Source organism: Tenrec ecaudatus, chromosome 6, assembly GCF_050624435.1.
Source record: "Tenrec ecaudatus isolate mTenEca1 chromosome 6, mTenEca1.hap1, whole genome shotgun sequence".
NCBI lineage: Eukaryota > Metazoa > Chordata > Mammalia > Afrosoricida > Tenrecidae > Tenrec > Tenrec ecaudatus.
Genome location: NC_134535.1, coordinates 131,790,871 through 131,815,757, shown reverse-complemented (window position 1 = coordinate 131,815,757; position 24,887 = coordinate 131,790,871). Strand labels below are relative to the sequence as shown.

The 24,887-nt window shown below is 52.7% G+C and overlaps 1 protein-coding gene across 2 annotated transcripts in view; it reads right to left on the bottom strand.

The window, feature by feature from the left end:
- Positions 1–24,887, bottom strand: part of IQSEC3 (IQ motif and Sec7 domain ArfGEF 3) — a 122,945-nt gene that overhangs the window by 7,606 nt on the left and 90,452 nt on the right. For both annotated transcript variants that reach the window (XM_075553146.1, XM_075553147.1), the window contains 6 exons: positions 12,923–13,045; positions 11,553–11,719; positions 7,783–7,922; positions 6,585–6,710; positions 6,336–6,435; positions 6,072–6,233 (listed from right to left, as the gene is read on the bottom strand). In XM_075553146.1, coding sequence (XP_075409261.1) covers positions 6,072–6,233; positions 6,336–6,435; positions 6,585–6,710; positions 7,783–7,922; positions 11,553–11,719; positions 12,923–13,045 — 818 coding nt within the window. The remainder of the gene's footprint in view (positions 1–6,071; positions 6,234–6,335; positions 6,436–6,584; positions 6,711–7,782; positions 7,923–11,552; positions 11,720–12,922; positions 13,046–24,887) is intronic.

The following is a 24,887-nucleotide window of genomic DNA, read 5'->3' as shown; positions in this document are numbered from 1 at the left end:
GCAGATGGACATTGGGGCTCCACTCAAGTACTCCCTCAATGCAAGAACACTTTGTTCTATTAAACTAGCATTCCATTATGCTCGCCTTCCCGACACAATCGCTGAAGACAAAGCGGGTGCATAAGCAAATGTGAAGAAAGCTGATGGAGCCTGGCTATCATAAGACATAACATCTAGGGTCTTAAAGACTTGAAGGCAAACAAGCAGCCATCTAGCTGAGAAGCAACAAAGCCCACATGGAAAAAGCACACCAGCCTGTGTGACCACGAGGTGTCAATGGGACCACAAGGTGTCAATGGGATCAAAGAACAAAAACTCATATCATTGTGAATGAGGGGGAGTGCAGAGTGGAGACCCAAAGCCCATCTGTAGGCAACTGGACATCCCCTTACAGAAGGTTTGTGGAGAGGAGATGAGCCAGTCAGGGTGCAGCATAGTACCAATGAAACATACAACTTTCCTCTAGTTCTTTAATGCCTCCCCTCCCCCCTCCCATTATCATGATCCCAATTCTACCTTATAAATCCAGCTAGACCAGAGGATGTACACTGGTACAGATAAGAACTCTAAACACAGGGAATTCAGGACAGATAAACCCCTCAGGACCAATATTGAGAGTAGCAATGCCAGGAGGGGAAGGGGAAGGTGGGGGAGGAAGGGGGAACCGATCACAATGATCTACATATAACCCCCTCCCTGGGGGACAGACAACAGAAAAGTGGGTGAAGGGAGATATCGGACAGTGTTAGACATGACAAAGTAATAATAATTTATGCATTTTCAAGGGTTCGTGAGGGAGGTAGGAATGAGAGGGAGGGGGAAAAATGAAGAGCTGATACCAAGGGCTCAAGTAGAAAGCACGTGTTTTGAGAATGAGGATGGCAACAAATGTACAAATGTGCTTGACACAATGGATGGATGTATGGATTGTGATAAGAGTTGTACAAGCCCCCAATAAAATTGTTAAGAAAACAGAATCACCTTATTTAAAATATAGGTATGATAATTGTGGTAATTACATAATCAGTTGTCAATTTAAGACTATTAAAAGTGAAGGGGTAGAGTTTATCCTGTCAATCAGGTTGCAGCTTGATGACCTCAGACAAATAGCTTTCTGGAGGTGGGACATACACTCTCTCCCTGCGAGACATTCCTGTTGACAAGCCACATGGAGCTATGCTGGTGGCAGCCAGGACCCTGGAGCTGAAGGAGCCACGTGGAGACCCAAGCCAACCAGAGATGCTTCCACCACCACTGGATCCACAAGACTTTCCACCCACTGGCCTGTGATCTTCCTGCATTTGACACACAAGTCTGAAGAAGAATTTATAGACTGGTATCGGACATAGGAGCTAATATTGGACTTATGGACTTGATCTGGACTGGACTTAGATGTTTTCTTAATATGCAATTACTACTTGATATAAAGTTCTTTCTTAGACATATTTGAGTGCCTCTGGATTTGTTTCTCTAGTCAACCCGGACTAACAAGGACTCACTCAGTACATCTGGGCAGAAACACATATTCTCAGCAGGCTGTTGAACTGGAATGAAGTGGTACCAAGCCCTGAGTATACCTCCCCACTGGGTTTCCTAGGCTGTAGTCCTTACAGATGCCGACTGCCACATCTTCCCCCCACTGGCGGGCTCTCTCTCACCACTGACCTTTCAGTTTGGAGGCTGAGGGGTTAACTATTGTGCCTTCAGGGTTCCTGGCTGAAATAAAAGCCAACTCATTGTCCTCAAGTCAATTGTGACTCTATGGACCCAAGAGGACAGGGTAGAACTGCCCCTGTGGGTTTTTGAGAAGGGAGCTCTTTACAGGACTTGAAAGCCTCATCTTTCTCCCACTGAGCGGCTGGTGGTTTCCAACTGGTGATCTGGCAATTAGCAGCCCAACTTGTAAACATGCAATAGACATGCCAGCCCGGCGGGACCTGACATGTCATCAGGGCTTCGGAGCATGGGGCTTTTCATTTCCTTGCTTTCTGAGCCCCTGAGCAGCCCCTCATCTTTCGTCAGCCACACAAGGGCAGCTGAAGGGCAGCCCCTCTCAGTGTCCCCTTGCCCTCCAAACAGCGGGAGCGGGCCTCGCATTCTGACTGTTGTCTACTCCTTTGTCCTTGGAGGGTTGTGGCATGGGCTCTTCCAGCTGTGCTGGTGCTCCAGGGTGCCTACGACTCTCCAGGGCTGTGTGGGAGCCAGCCACCGGTGGCAGATTGAGAACAAAGGAAGTCATTTCAGGGTGTGTCCTTGAAAAGGTTTTAGAACAACAGCTGGAGTGGCCTCTCTGGGCATCCAGACAAGCCCTTGCCAAGAGTCTGTTTGCTACATGGCTGAATTCAAGTATGCCAACAGCTCAGGGAAAGGAAATTTGCATGTCCTCTACCAAGGGGTACCTGAGTGATATCTTGTCTGGCTGATTATAAGAAGGGTTATTTTCTTGGGAAATTATACTCAGAGCCTCCCTCTTCTCTCACGCTCTGAGGACACAGCACAAGTGCCTTGTTGTCAGGCTGAAATGTGATTGCCAGATTGTCCCCTTCTAGTGAGGAGGTCCTGGGCACGCCGTTAACTGCTCAAAGCCTCACCTGTAATCACATGGGGGCGGGCCACCTCAGAGGGTCACTGTGAGGGTGGTTGCTGTTAGTTACCATCAGGTCAGTTCTGGCTGGTGGCAACCCGACATATGCAGGGTGCAGCTGCTCCATAGGGTTTTCAAGGCTGTGACCTCTTGAAAATAGATCACCAAGCCTCTGCGTGGATTCGAACCACCAACCTTTCAGCTACTAGTCAAGTGTTAAGTGGCTTGAGCCACCTAGAGAGCTCACTGTGAGGATTAACAGAAGAGAAATGAATGAGCCTGCACAGAATACGACCTTGAGTCTACCCCACTCCGTTTTGAGAAACATCTCAGGAACAGACTTGATGCATTGAACACTAATGACAGGAGAATGGGTGGGCTGGTCAAGACCATCATTCACGAAGAAAGCAAAGGTCATGAAAAAGACAGGGAAAAAGAAAAGATCAAAGCGAACGTCCAAAGAGACTCTGAAATGTGCTCTTCATCACAGAGTAGCTATAAGGCAAATGGAAGAAAGGTGAAGTCAAAGGGCTGAACAGAACATTTCCCAGGGCAGCTCCCGAAGACAAAGTCAAGTCTTATAATGAAACGTGCAAAGACTTAAGAGTTAGAAAACCAAAAGGGAAGAACATGCGCAGCATATCTGAAACAGAAAGATCTCAAGGGGGAGGGAAATTCAAGCCTCAAGTTGAATAAACAAAGTTGGAACCAGTGGACATTCCACCATGTCAGGAGGTAGCATACGAGCAAGAATGAATGGTACTGAAGGAAGAGTCCAAGCTGCACTGAAAGTATTAGACCAAAACAAGGCTCCGGGAACTTATGGAACACCGATTGAAATGTTTCAACAAACTGATGAAGCACTGGAAGCGCTCACTCATCTATGCCAAGAAATTTGGCAGACAGCTCCTTGGCCAACTGACTGCAAGAGATCCATGTCTGCACCTATTCCAGAGAAAGGCAACCCGACAGAATGTGTAAATTGTGGTGCAATACAACTGCTACAGCATGCAAGGGCATTTTGCCTCAGATCCTCAACAATGATTGTAAGTAGTACATTGACAGGGAGCTGCCAGAGGTTCAGGCTGGTTCAGAAGAGGATGTAAAACAAGGGATATCCTTGCTGACATCAGATGGATCCTGACTGAAAGCAGAAAATACCAGAAAGATTTTACTTGTGTTTTTCTAACAACGCCAAGGCATTTAATTGTGTGGATCGGGACACACTCTGGACAGCCCTGAGCAGGATGGGGGTTCCAGAAGACTTCACTGGACCCATGCGGAACCTGGACATGGATCATGAGGTAGCTGTTCGAATAGAACAAGGAAATCGTGCATAGTCTCGGATCACAAAGGGTGTGTGACAAGGCTGTATCCTCTTCACCATGCTTCCTCAATCTCTATGCTGAGTAAATCATCAGAGAAGCTGCATTATATGAAGAAGAAGCAGGATCCGAGGGAGGCTTAGTAACAGTCTGCAATATGCAGATGACGCAACCTTGTTGGCTGAAAGCAAGGAGAATTTGAAGCACTTGCTGATGGAGATCAAGGACTACAGCCTTCAAGTAGGGTGAAAATACGCACCAGAGTCTTTTCAATGGCCTCTGATGCACATGGAATTTGGACGTTGAATAAAGAAGAAAATTCGATGCATTTGAACTATGGTGTTGGTGAAGAACATTGAACGGACCATGAACAGATCTGTCTTGGAAGAAGTACAGCCAGAATGCTCCTTAGAAGCAAGGATGGCAAGACTTTGTCTCAAGTACTTTAGACATGTTATCAGGGCGACCAGTCTCTGGAGAAGGACATCATGCTTGCAAAAGTGGAGGGGCAGCAAAGAAGAGGAGGGCCCGAGGTGAGATGGTCAGACACAGTGGATGCATCAAGGGCCTCGAGCCTAAGAACAATTGTGAGGGGTGCACGAACGGGCAGTGCTTCACTGGGTCGTACATATAGTCACTGAGTCAGAGCCAACAATAACGCTTCACAAGAAAGCTCTCCTTGGTGGCGCAATGGTTACTTGCTTAGCTGCGGACCAAAAGGTCAGTGGTTCAAGCCCACCAGTGACTCCCCAGAAGAAAAGTGCTGTCAATACCTTCCTATGACGTTTGCACCTAGGACTCCCAGCAAACACTTCTACTCTGTCCCATAGGCTGGTGTGGGCACACAGCACACTGCACACAGTAGGTGCTTAATAGGTGGTGATCCAAAAGCACTGCCCTATCCTATTGAGCCCCCGCTCAAAAACTGCCCCGACCTTTCTTACTGCCTAGTGTGGGGGTCGGCACTTTTGAGACAAACAAGTCAATCCTGTCCCTTGGAATGATTTCAAAATTATTCAAGAGCCATAAATATATTTCTTTTACAAACAGGTGAAACCATTAGCATCTGAATAATATCCTTGGAAATTTTATAAATGAAATTATGGGAGCTTTATTTTCATTTTCAGTTTTACTTCAGAACCACATGTATGTACCAAAAGAGCTGCAGTTTGCCGTCCTGGGGTCTAGGGGATTGATATTAATTTAGAGATGCTTATCAACCCTATGGCTGCATAAGGCAGACTTGAAGTTTATATGGATTTTCTATTCTGGCTGCTAAATCTGCTCTTATTTGACTTTTCCCTAAAGGCTATCTGAAGCCCCCTGCAATGGGAAAGGACGACGCTGCCCAGGTGGCTGGAGAGGGTTATGTTTTCCTTAAACCACGGAGAACTTGAAGACACCGTCACTGCTCCAGTCGACGGCAACCCTGTGTGTCGGAGCAGGATGGTGCTCACAGGGTGCACGTGTGGAAGCAGATCACCAGGGCTTGCTCCCGAGGCCTCTCTGGTTGGCCTCGAACCTCCAACCTTGGGGTTGGCAGCTGAGCCCACGGACCATTTGTGCCACCCAGGGACTCCAGGGACCCACGGGGTTTTGAAAGAAAGAAAAATGCCAGAATTAGAGGGATAAACACACAGATAAAAATGGAGAAGTCCGAAGAAAAACCAGCCTGGCTGCTTCAAAAAAGACAATGTCATAGAAAGTAAAGTGAGTGTGTGTGTGTGTGTGTGTGTGTGTGTGTGTGTGTGTGTGTGTGTGAAGATTATTGAAATGAAACCACCGGGTGAGATCAATGAGCTGGGAGGACTGCGGTGGGGAAGCTCAGAACGCCATGTTGGTGGGGAGGAAGGACCCTGGGCTCCAGGGATTCTCTGCTTTGGCTCATTGATCTCACCCAGGGGTTTCATTTCAACTTCCCAGCCCAGATCAGCTCCCTGGGACACGAGGGGCCTGGGCACAACCCACGTGTCTGACTGGGTGGGCACACCTGCAGCAGGCCCCATCACCCCCTGGACAGGGCAGAGGAGCCGCTGTGGAAGGAGGGCTCTGCCTCCCTCCAGAGGGGGCAAGCGCAGAAGCAGGGCTGTGTGGGGCTCCCAGCTGATGGGGGCGGAGGGGGACACCTACACCCCAGCGCCGCCGCCACCTGAGATGCTTACACTCTATCCGGATCTGCTCCAGCTCCGTCACCTCGGCGATGGACTCCTTCAGGTCCTCCACAAACTTCTGCATCTCATCTGAGCCCAGGGCACAGAAGTGCAGGACCTGCTTCTTCTCTGAGCCCGAGAACGGGGTCACCAGCGTGATGCCGTGAGAGTAATCTGGAAACGGGACCCCCCCGGCACCGCGGGGCTGTGAGCTGCAGGGGCTGAGGGGGGCACCCCTCCTCTGCACCCCTCCCCCCGCCCCCTTGGTTCACTTACATTCATTCTCAAAGAGGTGGAACTGCATGCCCAACAGGCCGACTGACTTGCAGAAGGTATAGGTGGAAGCGCTCTTCTTCTTCGGACAGAGTTTGAGAATCTGGGCAAGAGAAGGTGGCAGCATTCACCTAACCGGGCAGCGGCTGTGGTGGTGGCGCCAGGGGCACCGAGGGCGGCCAGGCAGGGCCTCGGTGAGCATGCAGGCACACTCACACACAGAGGTCCCCCCCTCCACCCCCCGCTGCTCACCACCAGCAAGTCGTTGAAGAGGAACACCTCCCTCTGGTGCGCAGCCTGCTTCTGCAGCTTGTTCACGTCGGTCACCTCAAAGAGCCGGCTGCAGCAGACCAGGCGGCGGTGGGGCACCGACAGCACCTGGAAGCCCCATACACGCCACTCAGCCAGCGGGCCCCAGAGGCCCCGGCTCTCCCCGCCCCACAGCACCCACTTCCAGAAGAGGAGACAGAACGGGGGCTCAGAGGGCCTGAGTGTGATCCCAACCCTCCGCCCTCCTCATCCGGCCTCTGTCCCCATCATCACACTTCTTGGGGAGCAGGGGTTCATCTCACTGGGACAAATGAGAGGAGAGATGAGTTGGGGAAGGAAACTGACAAGAGTTTCCAGGTTGTGCAAACCCAGGCACATGATCAAGCCTTTCCCCTCTAACACCTGCAAGTACGGCACCCCCCTCCCCACCCTAGCCTCTTTCTCTCCTGTACAGACTGCTTGAGGCCTCGGTCATGCCTCCTTGGGCCCCTGGTGGGCTGAGACTCCACTGCCTGGAGCCTCTAAGACAGCCCCCTCTCTGCCTTTATCTCACTAGCAGCCATCCCACTGTGGGAAGGCGTTGGTATCACAGGGTCATCCAACCACTGGGAAGTCTTTCTTGACCTCTCACCCTAGTCTCTCCTGCTTCTGTGTCTGCTAGCAAGAGGCAGTGAGGGAATCTGACAAGAGAAGAAAGGACGCAGTCCAGGCATGCCCTGGATCGGCTCCAGACCACCACCATAAAGCCAATGAGCCACGGGGATTGCTTGTCTGTTTCCCAGTGCCTATAAAAGATGTACACTATACAGTGGCTATCCAGGGCATAATAGCATGTTCAAAACGTTTGAAATATTTGGGGAATTACCAAGATGCAACACAGAGACACGAAATGAACACACGTGGTTGGCAAAAATGGTGCTCAATGCAGGGCGGCTACAGACCTTCGATGTGTAAAACACTTAAGTGTCGACACTGTGCAGTGAAACAAGGGGTGCCTGTAAATGCTCAGTAGCTTTTTCAAGGGGGTGAATTAAAAGAAGGGGTTTTTCAAAAGGGAAGGGGGAGAAGGGGAGGAGTTTCCAGGGAGAAAGAAACAAAAGGGAGTGTAGGTGGCTTGGCAGCCATGGGAGAGGCGGCTGACCTCCCGGGTGGTGAGTGCTGTTGTGGAGGGACAACTTACTGTCTTCATGCCCACGATGGACTTCTCCACCTTGGTGACATACGTGACGTGGTCCTCATTGGACTTGAGCTCCTTCTGTTGGATCCTTTCATAGATGCCCACCACCAGCTCCCTGGGGATGTCAACGCCATCATCCACACCTAGCAACGTGGGGGGGGAGGAGGAGTTTGGGTAGATGGAAACCAGAGAGAGGAATCTCCATACCAGTCGTAGACTTCTAACGGGTGACCTTGGCTTTGCCACATCCTGGTCCCAAAGCGTTCAATGGCTGCGGCCCATGCCCACTAAACTAAGAACAAATTCCTTTGCTCAGCTGCAAGACCGTGCAATAGGATCCCAACGCACACCTCCAGCCTCGTCTGCTCTTCCACACAGAAGGAACCCTCTCGCTCACTTTTCAGGACACTTTCTTGGTTATTTCCAGCCTCCATGTCCCTGTTCAGTGTCTTTGCTTCTGCAGCTCTGTCTCCCGGAAAGGCCTTCTGGGCTAATTTTTGCAAACCACAGTGAAGGCAGAGGTTAGATTGGATGTTTCTCCTTTCAGATCTTCCCCTCCCAGGCCCTCAGCCCACCTCAGTGAGTAGCTGCTGTGTGAGTGACAAGGTTCTCCCCTGGCTGTGAATGGGAAGTGAGACATTAAGGTGGGGGGCGGGTAACACAGGCAATGAGGGTCTCTACTCCAACTCCTACTTCCAACTCATGCCCAAACTCTAGTAGCAACAATACTAACAGAAAATACACCAACATGAGAATAATTTCTTTCGGAAGTGGAGAGAGGCAATTATAAAATATTATCTTACCTTTCCAATTATTTTTTTCAATAAGTCTGTGTTTCTGTTACAAGAGTGAAACTTTTTTTTTTAATAAAACAATGGTGATAAGTGTTCTCAAAGGAGTTTCCCAACTACGGCGAGGATATCATGTCTTCTAACAGCAACTCCCTGTCTAGTCCCTGGTCCTTCCTCATCTGATCTTGTTTTTAAAACTTGGACACATGAGCCATGCAGTACCTTTGGGGGCCTGCAAGAAATCTGGCTGAGGGCAAGAAAGAACATGGATAAAGACAACACACAGACATTCAATTAAAGAAGGTCGTTGGAATACCCTGGCTCCCACTGAATACTCCAGTAACAAGGAATTATTTTTTCCCTAGAGCATAAGTCCACAAAGACAAAGAGAGCAGGGGAAGAGGCAAAGCCACCACGAGACCTAGAAAGTCGATGGAAGAGTGGTTGGATTAGGAAGCCTGAGAAAGCTGAAACCCCAACACACCACAGAATCAATCACCAAAGGACTTTGGAATTGGTGGCAGTTGCAATCCCAGAAAGTTGAGGTGAAGGTGGGCTATAGACAGGAAAGTAGGTTGCAAGTAAATTTAAAAGCATGTAGACTTCCCCATCTCCTCCCCTCCTGTGGAATAAACTCACTACCATCGAGTTAAAGCTGACTCATAGAGCCGTCCTGTGGGATTCCGAGATGATAACTGTTTACAGGAGTAGACAGCCCTGTCTTTCTCCTGCAGAGCTACTGCTGGTTTCTAACTGCTGACCATGAGGATCACAGCTCAATTCTTAACCACTAAACCACCAGGGATCCTATAGAAGACTAGAGGATAATCCTCTGGGAGGGGTCAGCCAGAAATTCTGGGCTGGGAGACTCCAAGCAAAGCCAACGGCAGGCATTCGTAGGAGATAAAACTGACATCTAAATATTGAAAGGATCCTCAGTCCTATTTCCCACCAAGACCTCAGAGCATTGGCAGCCAGACTGGTAGCACTTGGGTAAGATTGAACATTTCTTTTTGGGAGGAATCAAGACGCACAAGAAAAAAACATTTAAAGCCATTGTAGTAGTAGGCTACCCCTCCTCCCAGAAAAGGGTAAAACAAACCATTCTGCCAGAAAGCCCACCAATCAGCAACCCCCATTCCATACACACAGCATTTTAGATGAGTGGCTTGCCCTAAATATGAACGATCAATTGCGCTTCACCAACTGTATATAAGAAGTCCATGACATGGAAGAAAAAGAAATACTCAGGAAAACAGAAAAAAGAACTCGAGAGAAATGGAGACACGTAGGAAGAAGAAAGCCAAACACACAAATAAAAACATCCTTCATATCTTCAGAGAGGTATGAAAAGGCATTGCATCGATGAAACTAAACAAATGTTATAGAAGAGAAACATCAGGGAACAAAAAAGAACTCTTGAAAAGCAGCATATGGTAGTAGAAATTAAAAACTGAGAAGGAGGTCTTAAAAAATAAAGCTGAAGGATATTTCCAGAAAAGTAGAGAAGACAAAGATGGCATATAGAAACCTATGAAAAGTAGAGGATCAAACGAAGAGATCCAACATCTGAATGATAGGAAGTTCAGAGAGTATAGAGAAAATGGAGGGTTAAAAACAACCAGATCCAATAGTTAAGAAGACACCCCTCCGGAAGAGCACATGGTTCTACACTGAAAGGACGAACACAGCAGCACTCAACACCAAGTACAATGGATTAAAATAGACCTACCGCAGGCACATCGTCATTAAACTTCAGGGCACAAAAAACAACCAGAAGAACCAAAAAGTTTCCAAAGCAAAAGAAACCAACTATAATGTGCAAAAGGTCGGGAACTGGAATGGTGGAGCAGAATTGTCAGCTGGAAGATTATAGAGGAATAGCTTCAAAACTCTGAGTGAAAATATCTCCAATCTGAAATTCTATTCCCAACCAACTCCCAAACGAGGGTGAAGGCTGAAAAAAATATTCAGACATTCGAGTTCTTACAAAAAAAGTTTGCAATGTAAATTTCCCTAGAAGTAAACTAAGAATGAGGAAGCTCTGCCACCCAGGACACAGGAATTCAACACAGGAGGAAGGTGAAGGAGACTCCAGGATGATGGTGGGGAGAGAGCCCAAGAGGAAACAGCAGTGCTGCTGGCCTAGCAACATGATCAGGTAGGGAGCAGAGCTAGAGGCTTCAGGAGAGACAGCTCAAAGAAGCCCAGGGTGCCTCTTGGATTGAAATGTACTGAGAAGGACACACAGGTGTGGAGTTGGGGAAAGGTTCCGACAGGATCATAGAGACATGAGCAAAGAGAAGAGGAAGTGATAATCATTACATACTTATAGAGCCCATATTGGGTTTATGTAGTCTTGGTGATACAGCTTTGCTTCCGGTTAGGTGGTGCACTATACCAAACCCAACCCAATGCTGCTGGGCGGAACAGAACTGTTCCATGGGATTTTCAAGGCTATCTATCATCTTTGAGTGGGGGGTGGGTTTGAACCCCGGACCTTTCATTTAGTAATCGAATGTTTAACCAATGTGCCATGCCTTCAGTGAGCTATACTGTTCAGAAAAACCAAACCAAAACACTAGGATGATGGATGCCATAACGTTATCTACCAGGGTGACTTATAGACCCAGGACCTGAAAGTCCTATCCTGGCTCTCCCCTCGTTGGTCATGGAGTGGGAAGGGCTGGTACCACACAGGCACCAACAGGAGTGCCAAGGCCTGGAGGTCAATGGTCCAGGGAAGGCAAGGAGACATTGCCCAAGGGCTCTTGCTGCTTTGGGCAGGGCAGTGACAGTGGCTCCTGGAAAAGCTTCCAGAGACGTAGCACCAAGTGGCTTTCCAAGGGCCAGAGAGGAGCATGCCATGTGCCCTCGGTCACTCAGGCAACAATCAGGGTCTAGGCTCACAGTCTCGGCTCACTAGCAGACTGTGGCCTGAGCAATGGCCTCTCCCTTCCTCCCCCACCCCCACCTCCTTACCGCGCAGGTTTCGGATAAAGTCCTCCAGCATCATCTTCCGGTCAGGCTTAATGTTGGGGCTGTACATGTCGGTGTTGAGGAGGATGATGGCAAAGGCAAGGATGAAGATGGTGTCCGGGTTGTGGAACTGCTGCACCACCTCAGGGTTGCACATGCAGTAGCGCTGGCTGTGGTGGAGAGAAAAGCACATGGCGCTGAGACCCCTCCCAGCACTGGGGAAGGGATGGGGGGTGGAGGGGCTGTCCCAGGAAGGCTTCTCATTCCAGTCTGTTCATTGTGCCCTGGCCCTGGTCCTCTTCTCCATAGCGGGGGCAAGACTGGTTTCACACCCCCGCCCTCCCAACACGCCCCAGGGAGAGCAGAGCACCTGCACTGAGAAGGTGCTCAGTTGGAGCTACAGGTGGGCGAGAACACGTTCTCTGAAATTGCAGGTATTTTACCCTAAAGCAGGGCAGCCAATTGACCCACCCCGGTCAGAAGCGAGAGGAGTCTGATTGAGAAGCTATCCCAGGGAGGAGACCACAGCAGTGGGAAACAGAGTGTTTTCATGGTGTCCTGTTTGAAAGCAGAACACACCGAGAATATATACCTCTTGCTTTGGAATTCACACTTTGCAGGAGACACATAGGAATTCTTTCCCTTAACTCAGCTTTCAGGGAACCCATACGAAACAGCTGCGAGGGCAAATGGCGGAGCTGAGACAAGGCCTTGATAGAAAGTAAAGGTCTAGAAACAGATGATGGCAACATATGTATAAATATGCTCGATGCAATTGATATATGGAGTGTTATAAGAGTTGTAAGAGCCCCCAGTGAAATGCTCTTTTAATAAAGGAGATGAAGAGGAGGAGGAGGAAGAACAAGCAACAGTTGTGGATCAGGAGCAGGCAAACAGGAAGGCAAAGACTCGTTCAGTCTTAGGTCAGTCTCGGGACGGTCTGGTGAGTAACTGGATGGCAGGGCTGTCTTTTAATCACCAACAATCAGGCAACTAAGACACTCAGCCTCTTCTGCAACACCCAGCCCGTCTGCTTTTGAGCAACGTAGCAAGTTAGGAAAGAGGCTGCATTGAGGAAAGGCTGCCTTGGGCTACGTGCATCTTGTAAGGGGGCTTTTGCTAACTACATTAAGTAAAATAACCTGGGTTACAGACGGGTGACCTGCAGGCCAGCCTGGGGGCCTCATCTGGGGTGGCCTGCAGGCAGAGCGCTCAGGGGGGCTGTTCGTTTGCTTTCTCTTCTTTTTCTGGAGCCCACCCCTGCTGCCTACACCTCCAAACCCCCACCCCCACCCCACCCCGCCGGCAGACCCCAGGTTCACACCAGCGCTGTGCCGCAGGCCCGTGTTGGGTCTGTGAGTGGGGCGTCCTACCTGAAGGCCTCAATGAGCCGCTCCACCTTCTGGGCCTCGCCCTGCACTCGGATGTGAGCCTGGAACTTCCGCAGGGCCTCGTCCAGCTCCATGTTGGAGAAGTCCATCTCGTCCACCACGCAGCTGAGGCAGGCAGAGGGCACTGTGAGAAGCGTCCCACCACCTCAAGGTGCCCACACTTCCTGGGCTGCCTCCCTCCCACAGGGATCTCCCTTCAGGCACCTCAGAGAGAGCTTTCTCTGGTCTTCTCTCACCTCAGACAATCTCCCTTTCACAGCTTAAAACCAGAGGCGCAGAGAGAGAGCTGAGCCGACTGCCCGAGGCTGCAAAGCGAGAGCTGAGCTTCTCACCCAAATCCTCAGACCTTTCCTCTCACCCGCAGGGGAGCCCCGGGTCCCACAAATGTTCCTTTCTGGAGTAAGTACAGTTTACTCTTCTGTTCTCTCAAAGAGCTGGATTTCTCCCTCATTTAAAACTCTCCATTTCCTATTCTGGTTTCTAGGTGCCACCTCTGCCTGCATGTGGCCCTCCCTCTGCCCCCATTCCCGTTAGGCAAAAAGGATAAAGGATCTAGGACCCTCTTAAGACCTCCATCCACCCAGCAGCCTCCCTCTGTACCGGGAAGGCTGGAGGAAGATGCAGGCCTCTGGAGGGGAGATGACACGGGGAGTGTCGGGGGTATTTCCATGTGGGGGGTGGGGTGGGGGCTGAGAACTGAGAGCCCCAGAGTCGAGTCCTGGCCTGACTACTCTCTCTGACCTTGGCTTGCAGGCTGAGTCCTAGGAGAAGCCTACAAGAGTACGGGCTTCCCTGGGTCCTCCCACCTGAGACACCACCTCCAGCTCCCGAGGGCAGGGAGCAGGGGTGGCAGGGGACAGGTAGCCAAGTCACCCCAATCAGATGGCTATTCCTCGGCCTGACCTGATCCCGGAGGCCCCCGTCCTTCCTTAGCAGATGGGAAAGTGGGGCTGGGTGGTGGCCACAGGCAGGGAACGTGCCCAAGCACAAGAACTGGTGCGGGCAATGTCTGGGCACCTGAGATACGTGGCGGAGTCAACGCTCCAGGTCCAGCAGAGAGGCCGGCTGCTCCAGCTTCTCCCTCTGGATCTTGGCTGTCCTTGTCCCCACCAGCCTGTACCACCCCCACCTGGAAAGTAAGCTTCCAGGTGGGCATCAGGGGGCCTTCCTCTGTGTACCCCCACAGTCAGCTCAGCAGACGGTGAGATTCAAGGATGTCTGAGCCACACAGGGCTACTGCCACGGGGCTGGTGACCAAGAGGGCTATGCCCTGTGGGAACGGGACAGGAGGAGGCCGTGACCAGTGGGGACAGGAGGGTCACCTGGAGGAGGTGAACCAGCAAGAGCTGGAGGCAGAGAGCGGAGTGAAAGAGAACAGAGAATGACAGAGAGGCCAACGAGTGGGGCAGTGAGAACAAGGGGTGAGAGGATGAGAAAGAGGGTTGGGGAGGGAAATGAAGGAGAGAGAGAGAGAGAGAGAGAGGCGGGACACCAGCAAAAAAAGAGGGAGAGGGACAGGGAACAGATAGCAAAGGAGAACTAGGGAAAGGCAGAGCTGGCAGGAGGGGGAGAAACGGACAAGATGGGAACAAATCAGAGGCAGACACTGTCGGGCAGAGAGAGGGGGTGAGAACCCCCCAAGTGCTTGGCTAGGTGGGACTGGGGGCCTGGGCTGGAGCAGCCCCACATTGCTCCCTCCAGCCCCAAGAACCTTGACTTAGCTGGGGACCTGGGCAGTGGGACTCCCCAGGTTGTGCACCCCCAGGGACGCCTGAGGTCCTGGCACCCTGCTTCCCTCTCAGGGCATCTCTCAGCACCCCTGCCCAGTGCTCCGGGGCAGGCTTCGCCCACAATGTAGGGGCCCGGGGCACGTAGGGAAGGGCGGGGAGAGGAGCTGCTGGAGGGCCTGCTCAGCCAAGCACGGTGGCCTAGTTTCCTGCTCACCACTCAGGTGACACGCAGCCCCTGCTCCGTGAAGAGCTCCAGTCACGAGCCTGGAGCCCGAGAGCCAGGGCCCGGCCGGGAGACGCAGCCAGGAGGAACCCCCGCCCCCGGCCGCAGTCCATGGAACAGAAGCACTGAGGATAGGAGGGGGCTCACAGATGGGAGGGGAGCACTCCGGGCCAGCAGAGGAGCTGGAGGAGTCTCAACATCCAACACATTCGCTTCACAATAGGAGCTTTGGCACATCCCTGGACCTCACCCCAGATCCCTCAGAGCAGACTCGCTGGAGGTGGGGCCTGGGAATCAGCATACCTGATTCCTGCCATTGGAAAGCCAGTGGCTGATTTGAATGCAAGCGTTTGAGAGGTGTGTTAGCCTAAACAGAGATGTTGAAAACATGACTCCAGAAACTCAAAGGTTACCAGTCAAGGGCCCATGGGGACGCATGTGTCCCACCCCAGTATCAGGGGCTGGTGGGGGGAGGGAGGGAAGGATGAAGGTACACACACACATTTCTGACTTTCCTCTCTGCAGTTGCCACCAGAGAGCACAGCGAGGTGATGGGCTGGGTTCTCCAGATCCTGGGGTGAGGAGTTCTTACCACCTCCCTGCGGCAATCCCCCAGGAGCGAGGAGAGAAGCCTGGTAGAGTCCAATAGCACTACTAGAGATGGGAGACAGGCCCAGGTGGCCTAAAGGACTCGCTGGCTGGGACATCCCTGCCGAGGGCCACACTCCACCAGCTGAGGGAAGGGCAGCTGCTCCCAGAGGGCAGGGGACACAGCACGTTGGCCTGGCTCTGGGACCCACCTCCCGCTGCCTGACCAAAGAATCTCTATGGAAGCAGGTGCTGGCAGGTTCCCATCTGCTACCCCAACCCTTAACAGCCAGCAGTCATCTGCCTGGGTATATCTGGCATCCCTGACGGGCATCTCTCCTCTTATGACCATCTTTAAGGCGGAACACATCATATATTTCCCGGTAGGGTTTATTTTTCTTTTTTTCTGGTGTATACCCTCCTCACTTTACAGCCAGCAAAATTGAGGCCAAAGAGGCTTGTCTCATGCTCCCACAGGCAGAAAGAGCACGCGTCCAGGTCTTGTGGGGTCTCATGCCCCAGCTGAGTCCTCTGGGGAACCAGCCCTCCCCACTCAGCTGTGTGTGAGGGGTACGGCACACCCTGGTGGCTCCCGTATTGCTGACTTCTACTCTTAGTGTTTCGCTAAGTGTGCAGTGACTGAATCTTCTCAAATCTGCTTGATATCGGCAATTGCCACAGAATATCTGTTACATCGAGGGACTGGAAGCTCAGGAGCCAGGGCCCCGCAGGACGGCTGCACACAGGGCATTTCTTGCTGGCTGAGCCAGGCACGCCCGCCCACATGCGCTGCTGCTGCTGCTTCGGGGCTGCTGCTTCGGGGCTGCAGCAACTGGGAGCTGCTCTTTGCCCAGATGCCTGTTGGGGGGCTGTGAGGGGCTGAGGCACAGTCAGGCACAACAATCCGGGGTGTGGTGTGGTATGGTGGTGGAGGTTGGTGGTGATGGTGGTGGTGGTGGTGGTGGTGGTGGTGGTGGTGTGTGTGTGTGTGTGTGTGTGTGTGTGTGTAGCCACTGGCTGGCTGCATTCAGTGCGGAGGTGGTGGTCTGGCTCCCCACACATTCAGAGCTGACCTGGGGCACAGTGGAGGCCACGTGTCCCTGGCCTCCCACCTTCCCTTTCTTGTGCTCCTGCAGTCCCCTGGTAGTGTCTGACTTTCTTTCAATAAACAGGTACTCAAGGCCTTGACTGTGCTAGGGACTTGGTATAAGGGGCCAACAATACCCACATAATCTCTGTCCTGTTGAGAGAGACAAGACATTTCATGCAGAATCAAAACAAAATTGGAGATACATATTTGAGGAGGACCTGAAGGGGCCTGCTGATGACAAGCAGGAGTTACCGCTGAGGCCAGATCGCGGGCTTGAGCAGCTGGGGACGGGCGGTACTTTGGTACTTCTTGTTAACATGGGAGCCTGATGGGTGGACGCACCTCTTGGGGAGCGACCCTGATGGGTAGACGCACCTCTGGGGGAGGACTCCAGGCTTCAGTGTTAGACACATTGATTTTGGGCTACTCTTACAAATATTACTTTCTTGCTTCCAAATCATTCTTATTTGCCCTCAAATTATTATCGTTTTTCATTGCCCTTCATACATTAAAATTGCACCTTGACCTTTTGTTGCCCTCTAGCCACTCCTCCTCCTCCTCTCCCTCCTCCTCAGTATCATCATCATCATCACAGCCAAGCTTCTAGAGATCTCCTAGCCCAGGCTGTCTGTCCTTCCTTACTTCCACCCACTTGTCAACCAATCGGTTACAACCCCCTCCACTCCCCCCTTGAGAACTCTTGGTGGGTCCCAGTGCCCCTGTGCTGCTAGACCCAACCGCCTCGCTTCTGTCCTGACCCCTCCAGCCTCTGGGAAACACCCACACGGCTAGTCACGCCTTTCTTGAACCCCCACTGGTGGTTTCCATCACAGCCCCTTCCCTGTGGCAGACACTTTCCCTCTGGAGGCAACCCCCACCCCTCCACATGGCCTCTAACTCAGGGCTGGGCATGAGGCCCCCTTCTCTTACCAATCTCTCTCCAGGAGGCCTCCCCCACCCCAGGGACTCTAAATGACACCTCTTCAGCACTTATCTCTTGCCACAGGCTCACCCAGAAGGAGCCCTGTGGCAGAGGTGATGCACCGGGCTGCAATGGCTCAAGGTCAGCAGTTCGAAACCACCAACTTCTCTGAGGAAGAAAGACGAGGCTTTCTACTCCTATGAAGAGTTACAGTCTCAGAAACTCACAGGAGGCAGCTCTGTGAGTTGGCATTGACTCGGTGGCAGGGGGACTGCCCTTACGATATTACCAGTCACAGGTGAGCCCATTTTCTTTGACACTGGTCTGTGCCGGGTCTGAAAGACCCAGTAACCATGAGACGGCTGAGTGTGGACAGCTCATGAAAGCTCCCGGCTCCACCCATTGGTTAGAAACCCGACACCGGAAGATGCCAGGGAAGACGCACAGGATGGAGGTTGTGGTGCCTTGACTTGGAGGAAGTCTGGTGGTGTCTGTTTTGCGGCTGCCCTGATCTCTCACAGATGAACTCATTCTCGGTGCATGTCTGACAGTGTCCAGCCAGACAGATTCTTCAGATGAAATGTCCCCAAGCCTGGCAGCTCCCTCACACCCCAAATTAAAAATACGTGAGCATTCATGTTACATCGTGTGCCCTGGCTGGACCTGAAGGACAAACACATTCACGCACAGAGACTGAGCATTCTGCTGTTTACTGGGAGCTGGCCATCTCTGCTCCCCTCCCAAGATCACCGGGCCCTGCTGCCTCTCTGTGGCCTGAGGCTCTATGGACTCACCGCTGCCCCGAGGCCCCTGCGGTTTCTCATCAGGGCTGCCACTGCAACCACCCCTAACCAGCCTTGTCCACCTCCTCCAGCACCATCCTTCCAGGGCCTTGACACTCACTCCTCTGCTCACAGCCCTTCTAAGGCTCCCCAGCATCCCTAGTATGAAAGCCATAGTAGGGCTCCTTGAGCATCCCCAGGTCTCTAGCCCCCCTCCCTCACCTGGGTTCTAGCTCTGCAGAGCCTCCTCACCCACACCACCATGCATTGCACAAAGCTCTCCTCACTTCCTGATCCCTAGCTCCGGCCCGACTGTGCAGGTCTCTGTCCAGCAATGGGCCCTCTAGGTGTCCTCCTCAACCTCCACTGCGCCCTGGTCAGCATCCTGTCTAACACTCCATGTTATCACCCTGTGCTAACAAGGAGGCCTGGTGGCATAGCCATTACGCATGGCGTTGCTAACTGCAAGGTCGGTGTTCAAAGCCACTTGCCATCCTGTGGGGGAAAGACGGGGCTTTCCACACGTAGAATTACAGTCTCACAGGGGGCAGTTCCACCCTGTCCTATCGGGCCTCGAGGAGTTGACAGCAACTTGATGGCGGTGAGTTTGATTTGGGGTTTGATGTCCTGTCCTGTGTCCTCAGTCCTTCCGGGAAGGGGCAAGTATTTTCATCTCTGCAGCCCTGGTGCATACTCGGGCTCAACGACTGTTCGAAGATGACTGGGCACTGGAGAGACCAACTGTGTGACCGGATAGGGCCTGAAGCATGGTGGCGGTCAGTCAGGGAAGAAGCCAGAGTCAGGCTGCACTCTGGGGCATTCTGCGTAGTGGTCCAGGATCGCCCCACCTGCTCGGCTGACATCGCCTGGTGCTAACCCCAGTCCCTGGACAGAGCTGCCCAGGAGAGGCAGTGGGCAGTGTGGGTTTTTCCCTACTCCTCCAGCTGCATATGCAGGAGAGGGTGGGCGGGGCGGGTGACAACTGGCACCTATGAGACGGCTGCCAACAGGGCATGTCGAGGCCTGTCTCGGAGGGGCCTCTGATTGTCCAGTGACTGTGAGATGAGCAGGCTGGGCCCGGTCTTGCTTGTCCCCGTGGGTCTGTCTCTGCAGGAGCTGTGGCAAGCACCCCAGAAGCACTGGGAAAGAGACACACAGCTGCTCCTGCAGCTGTACAAACCGGCACACCCTTGCATACAATTGCTTGTTAACATTGATCTCTGCGTGGCTGCGGTGTGTGTTGCAGGTAAATGGGGCGTCATACACGACTGTGATCAAAATGAATTTCGTCATCTAGACATTTTTTTAAAAAAACAAGAGTGTCTGGCCGACAAAGGAACTGGTTGAGAGCTGAAAATAGGTAACGGTGGCAGCAGGGATTTTTAATTGGCCGGAAGAGCGAGCGAAGAGCGAGCGAAGAGCTAGAAGGTGAGGCCCACGCTGAGGCCTGGGAAGAGGGGTGGGGCTGGGCCTCCAGGTGGGAGACTGGGCCCCAGTTCAGGATTAGGCGAAAGCTAATCCTCCCACAGCCTCAGGATGCAGGAACTCTGGTTTCATGTCTGCAAATCTCGGCTCATACAATTCAATTAAAAACATCCCCAGCGGCCAAGGCAGTTATTTTCGTTAGTCGGCACTCATAGCGTGCTTCACAAAGGTCAAGGCTTTTTGGAAAAGTGCAACGTAGCTAAAATAATAACAATATAATAACAAATAACAGCTAAGTCGATGTTCCCGCTGATGCCGCAGGGCCTCCAGTGACACAGGGACAAAGACATCTTGGTCCACAGGGGCCTCAGAGGGGAGGGCCTTAGGAGCCTGGGTTTCAATGTCCAAGCCTGTGAGAACCCAGGAGGCCACTGGAGGTGGCCTTTGTGTCCCTGGACTCAGTAGCATCCTCTTTCGCGGTGGTTCGCCCACACGAGCAGCATCACAATCTCCGGGCGGTGGTTCACGGCCATCCATACAGTAAGTCCCGGGTGACCCATGTTGGGCTTGCCCCTCACGTGATGTAGACATGCCTTCGTTTCGAAAGGCGTGAGCACCTCCTCACCAGAAACGCTTCATGAAAATGGTCTCCCTCTGCCGCGCTCGAGTGCCGCTTTGGAACCACGGAGCAGGCGTTGGGGTTCTCTTGCCCTTGCCCAACCAAAAGCCCATTGTTGATGAGCGGATTCCAGTTCTTAGAATCCCTGTAGGACCGAGCAGAACTGCCTCCTAAGGTCTCTAAGACTGTAAACCTTTACAGAAGCAGACTGCCTGATCTGGTGTGTTTGACCGTGAATCTAATAGATGCTTTCACCTCTGCGTCACCAGGAGTCGAACTCATGCTGAGCCAATAGGACAGAGTAAACCAGCCCCTGTGGGTTTCTGAGACTACACATCTTAATGGGACCAGGAAGCCTCATCTGGAATGGTGCCGCCTGGCACACAGTTGATGCCATGTGATCAGTGTGAGCATCCTCACCCAGAGAGATGCCCCAGGGCTGGGGCCCGGGGAAAGGAACTGGGGAAGGGGCAGGCACGCTCGTCCTGGGGGTTCAGGCCCGATTCCTATGCAACATGGACCAAGTTGAAGGAAATTTCAGCCCTGGATGTGCCCACCTCACACTTGGGGTGCCAAGCTCTCCACAGAGGAGACCGTTTGCTGATGAGGAGACTCTCAGCGGGGTGGGGGGGTTGGGGGAAAGGGGCAAGAGAGGTAGAAGGTCAAGGCCATGTGTCTCACATGCCTTCGCCACAATGGGAATTGCCCCCCAATTTTCTGTCCATGTTTGGCGCTGGGCCTCTTTCTGCCATGCTCCTGACCTGGAGGGGGGTCCATGTGGACCCCGAGCCTGCCCTGCCCTCCCCCGTGGGAATCCCTCGGGCATGAGGGTGCCGTTCCGAGATCGGGCTGGCACAATGAGCAGGACATTCTCATGTACCTTCCTCCCCATGATGAAAGGCCAGCCCATTGAGTCTGAATGTCCCCAAAGAAGAACAAGTCTGTTACCCTCTGACCAACACATCTCCATGGGAATGCAGTGACGTACTCTGCCGGAGACATCACACTCTCACAGGCCCCAGGATGTCAAGAGGACCGCACGACACCATGGGAGGGAGAGAAACACCTGGGACACTTGTCCAGGCAGCTCAGCCCACAGGCACCCTCCGTGCGTCCCCAGGGAAGTGGCAGACGCCGATGGCACAGTATGTGTGTGTGATTCACATCGGGAAAAGTCATTTGGGGCCAGAAAAGAGTGTGCCCGCAGTGAGCATAGAACCCGGCCCTACCGCTGACCTTCCAGCCTGCTGAAGCGGACGTTTCGGGAGGGAAGTAGAGCAGAACCAAACGTCCCAGCCACGTGAAACCAAGAGGGAGCTGTTTCCTGCCCCTAAGGGCTGGGGCCTTGGCTGCTGGCCGCTCCCTCTGCCCTGCTCTCCCTGGTAAGAGGATGGCCCCAGGAAGAGCTAGCCCCTCTTTCCCGTCCAGTCCTTGTCTGCTGCCAGAGCCGACCCCAAACCAGACCAAGACCTTTAAGGTGAGTCTGTGTGAGCACTGGGGGATGGGGGGGCCTTGGGTTTTCAAGTGGACAAGATTATTACAGAGTAGTGAACATTTCTAAAACCATGTACATACAATTCCCGAGTGACACAAAAGACTGTTTCCCTACTCATGGGAAGATTGGCAGTTCAAACCCACCGGAGGCCCCTGGGGAGAAAGGCCTGGCCATCTGCTTCTGATAGGTCAGGCCTGGGGAAGGCCACGGAGGGAGAGCAGTCCTACTCTGCAAGCTGAGGCCACCACGAGCCAGAAGCACTGCGATTCTTTCCTTGTTGCTGGTGTGCTTTCTGTTGACAAGAGCCAGGCACTGAGTGAAGCACCCTGTGGGTAATTTTCTAAATGATATTCTCACCACCTTCAAAATGAGAGCCCAGAGGCTAGTTTCTCGGCAAACCCCCACCATGAGAAGCAACCCTCTCACATTAACACTGGGGTGTGAACGGCCCTCCAAGTCCAGAATGCCTTTCATCATGATGTTCTGAAGCTCAGCTGAAAGCACTCCCTCTTGGACCGTGTGTCTCTTGTGCACACAGGGCGCAGAGGGATGGAGATGTCAGCCTGCACGGGTGCCAGGATGCTCAGACACGGGGAGAAGCCCATTCTGCTCTGTGCCCTCCTCCTTCCTCCTGCCTTCCCCGCTGAGGCCCAAGAGTGGAGGGGGTCATGCGCCTTCCCTCCATGGAGTTGTCCCTCCTCCACCCTCCCGAGTCTGACTGCTTCTTGAAGCAGCGTGCTGAGGTTTGGGCTGTCTCAGTCTCCAAGGGAATGGGTGATTTATGTCCTTTTATTCGGCAAACAGCTTTGTACTGAACGGAGGCGACTTGCTGAATGTCACCGGGTGGGGGCAGGGGAGCTGTGCAGAATCCCAATGAAGCCTTCCAGGCCTGGGCAGGATGACAAGGAGCGCCTCTGTGGCTCTGTGGCTTTCTCCTGTGGGAGTCGGGAAGGGGCAGTGGATCCCAGGAGGCTCCTGGCTGGGATGGCAAGGAAACGCTGAGAAACCTGCTGTCCTGGCTCCCCTGCTGGACTCGGCTTCTCCGCCTCCCCCTGGCATTTTGCAGGAGGCAGACAGTGTGTCAGGGTATCAGGTAGGGGGTGGGGAGGGGGGGCACCTCTCTGTGGAGCTGAGTCAGTGTGTAGGTTGGCGGCCTGAGCCAAGGCCTCAGGACCCAGGGGCCTTGGTGACTGCAGAGCAAAGCAGGAGGGACTGATACATTCCCCAGGGCAGAGCCAGGACTCCACTGTGCACATGAACCTCCCCAAACCCAGCGTACATCTGGAGGGACTCTCTTCCCAACCTGCTCCTCACCATCTCTTACCATGGAGGCCTGGGTCCATAAGCTCCCTGGAGCCATGAGCAAAAGCGCAACCCCCTGCATGGATGCCAGCCCAGCCCACTCCAACACACGGTGAGCATTCAGTGTTTCTTGAATGAATGATGAATGGTAGTGCTGGGCTACCTAATAAGCAAGGAAAGCGTGGGCTTACTTGTGCTTACTGATGAATCTACAGTGAACAATTTCACCTTTTTTTCCTCCACCACATCGAGACCCGGCTTCTCAGGATGGCTGTCATCTGTCTCTCTCCCAAGCCCTTAGCACCTTCCTGCAGAATCAATGGCCCTTTTCAAATGGACCATCTCGGACAGGGGCGGAGTGCCCAGAGAGCAAGGCAAGCACAGGAAGCTGTGCAAAGCCATCTGAAGTTGTTCACTACAGACTTGTAGGCAAGCGTATGTAAATCCGTGCTTACCTTGCGGATTAGGCAATCACCACCTGGCTCTTGCATGACTTCCAGAGAGGTCCTGGAGGCTAAGGATGGCAGGGTGAGAAAGCCAAGCCCCGGGCCTGGGGTTGGGTGACTCTACCTGGTGCCAGTGGGCAGCAGTGCCCTGAGGAACAGGAAAGGCCACAGGTCCAGGGCCCCGAGGGGCCGCTGAGATCATACAACCCAAACTGCTCACTCTGCAGATGAGCAAACCACGGCCTTACAGAAAGCGCTTTCCACCGCCAGGGTGCAGCATAGCACCAATGAAACATACAACTCCACTCGGGTTCTTGAATGCTTCCTCCCCCACTATCATGACCCCAGTTCCACCTTACAAATGCGGCTAGACCAGAGCATGTACACTGGTACAGATAAGAGCTGGAAACACAGGGAATCCAGGACAGATAAACCCCTCCAGGCATTGGAGTACTGAGAGTATCCATACCAGGAGGGGAAGGGGAAGGTGGGGGGAAAAAGGGGGAGCCAATCACAATGATCTATCGATAACCCCCTCTCAGGGGGATAGACAACAGAAAAGTGGGTGAAGGAAGACAGCGGCCAGTGTAAGACATGAAAAAAAAATTTATAAATTATCAAAGGTTTATGAAGGAGGGAGGGAAGGAGGGAGGGAAAAATGAGGAACTGGTACCAAGGACTCAAGTAGAAAGAAAATGTTTTGAAAATGATGATGGCAACATATGTACAGGTGTGCTTGACATGATGGATGGATGTTTGGATTGTGATCAGAGCTGTACCAGCCCCCAAGAAAATGATTTTTAAAAAAGAGAGGGTTTTCCCAGAGCAACAAACAAGGAACGAGCGGCCACACACAGGTGGAGCCTCTGGGTCCCCTCACTCAGCACCAACATTTCCTCCTGCCTCCTCGGGCTGGGAATCCAACCTCATCACCCCTGGGCTGGCTGGGGACTTCTACTTCAGCTGCTACTTCAGCTGCTAGCCCTGACCTCAGTCCAGCACTGTCCCCAGCACAGGCTGTGGCCCTGGCCTGAGTCTCCAGGTCACATGCTCGGCCTGGTGAGCTGGGATAGAGGGAGCCATGCGTTCTCGGGGCTGAGGACAGCAGGGGAGCATCCATGACAGGCAGTGAGCGAGACAGACCCACCGGGGGCTGAGTCACTCCTGCTTTTTTTGCTGTGATTTTGGCCAGTCATTTTATCGTTGTGGATTCATAAAGTTACAGTATTTTCATGTTCTAATACGTCTCCTTCCGACTCTCTTTTCTTGTGTCTTAAGTTGTCCATGGCCTTAATGGAAACAATTTTTACATGGGAAGTGTGCAG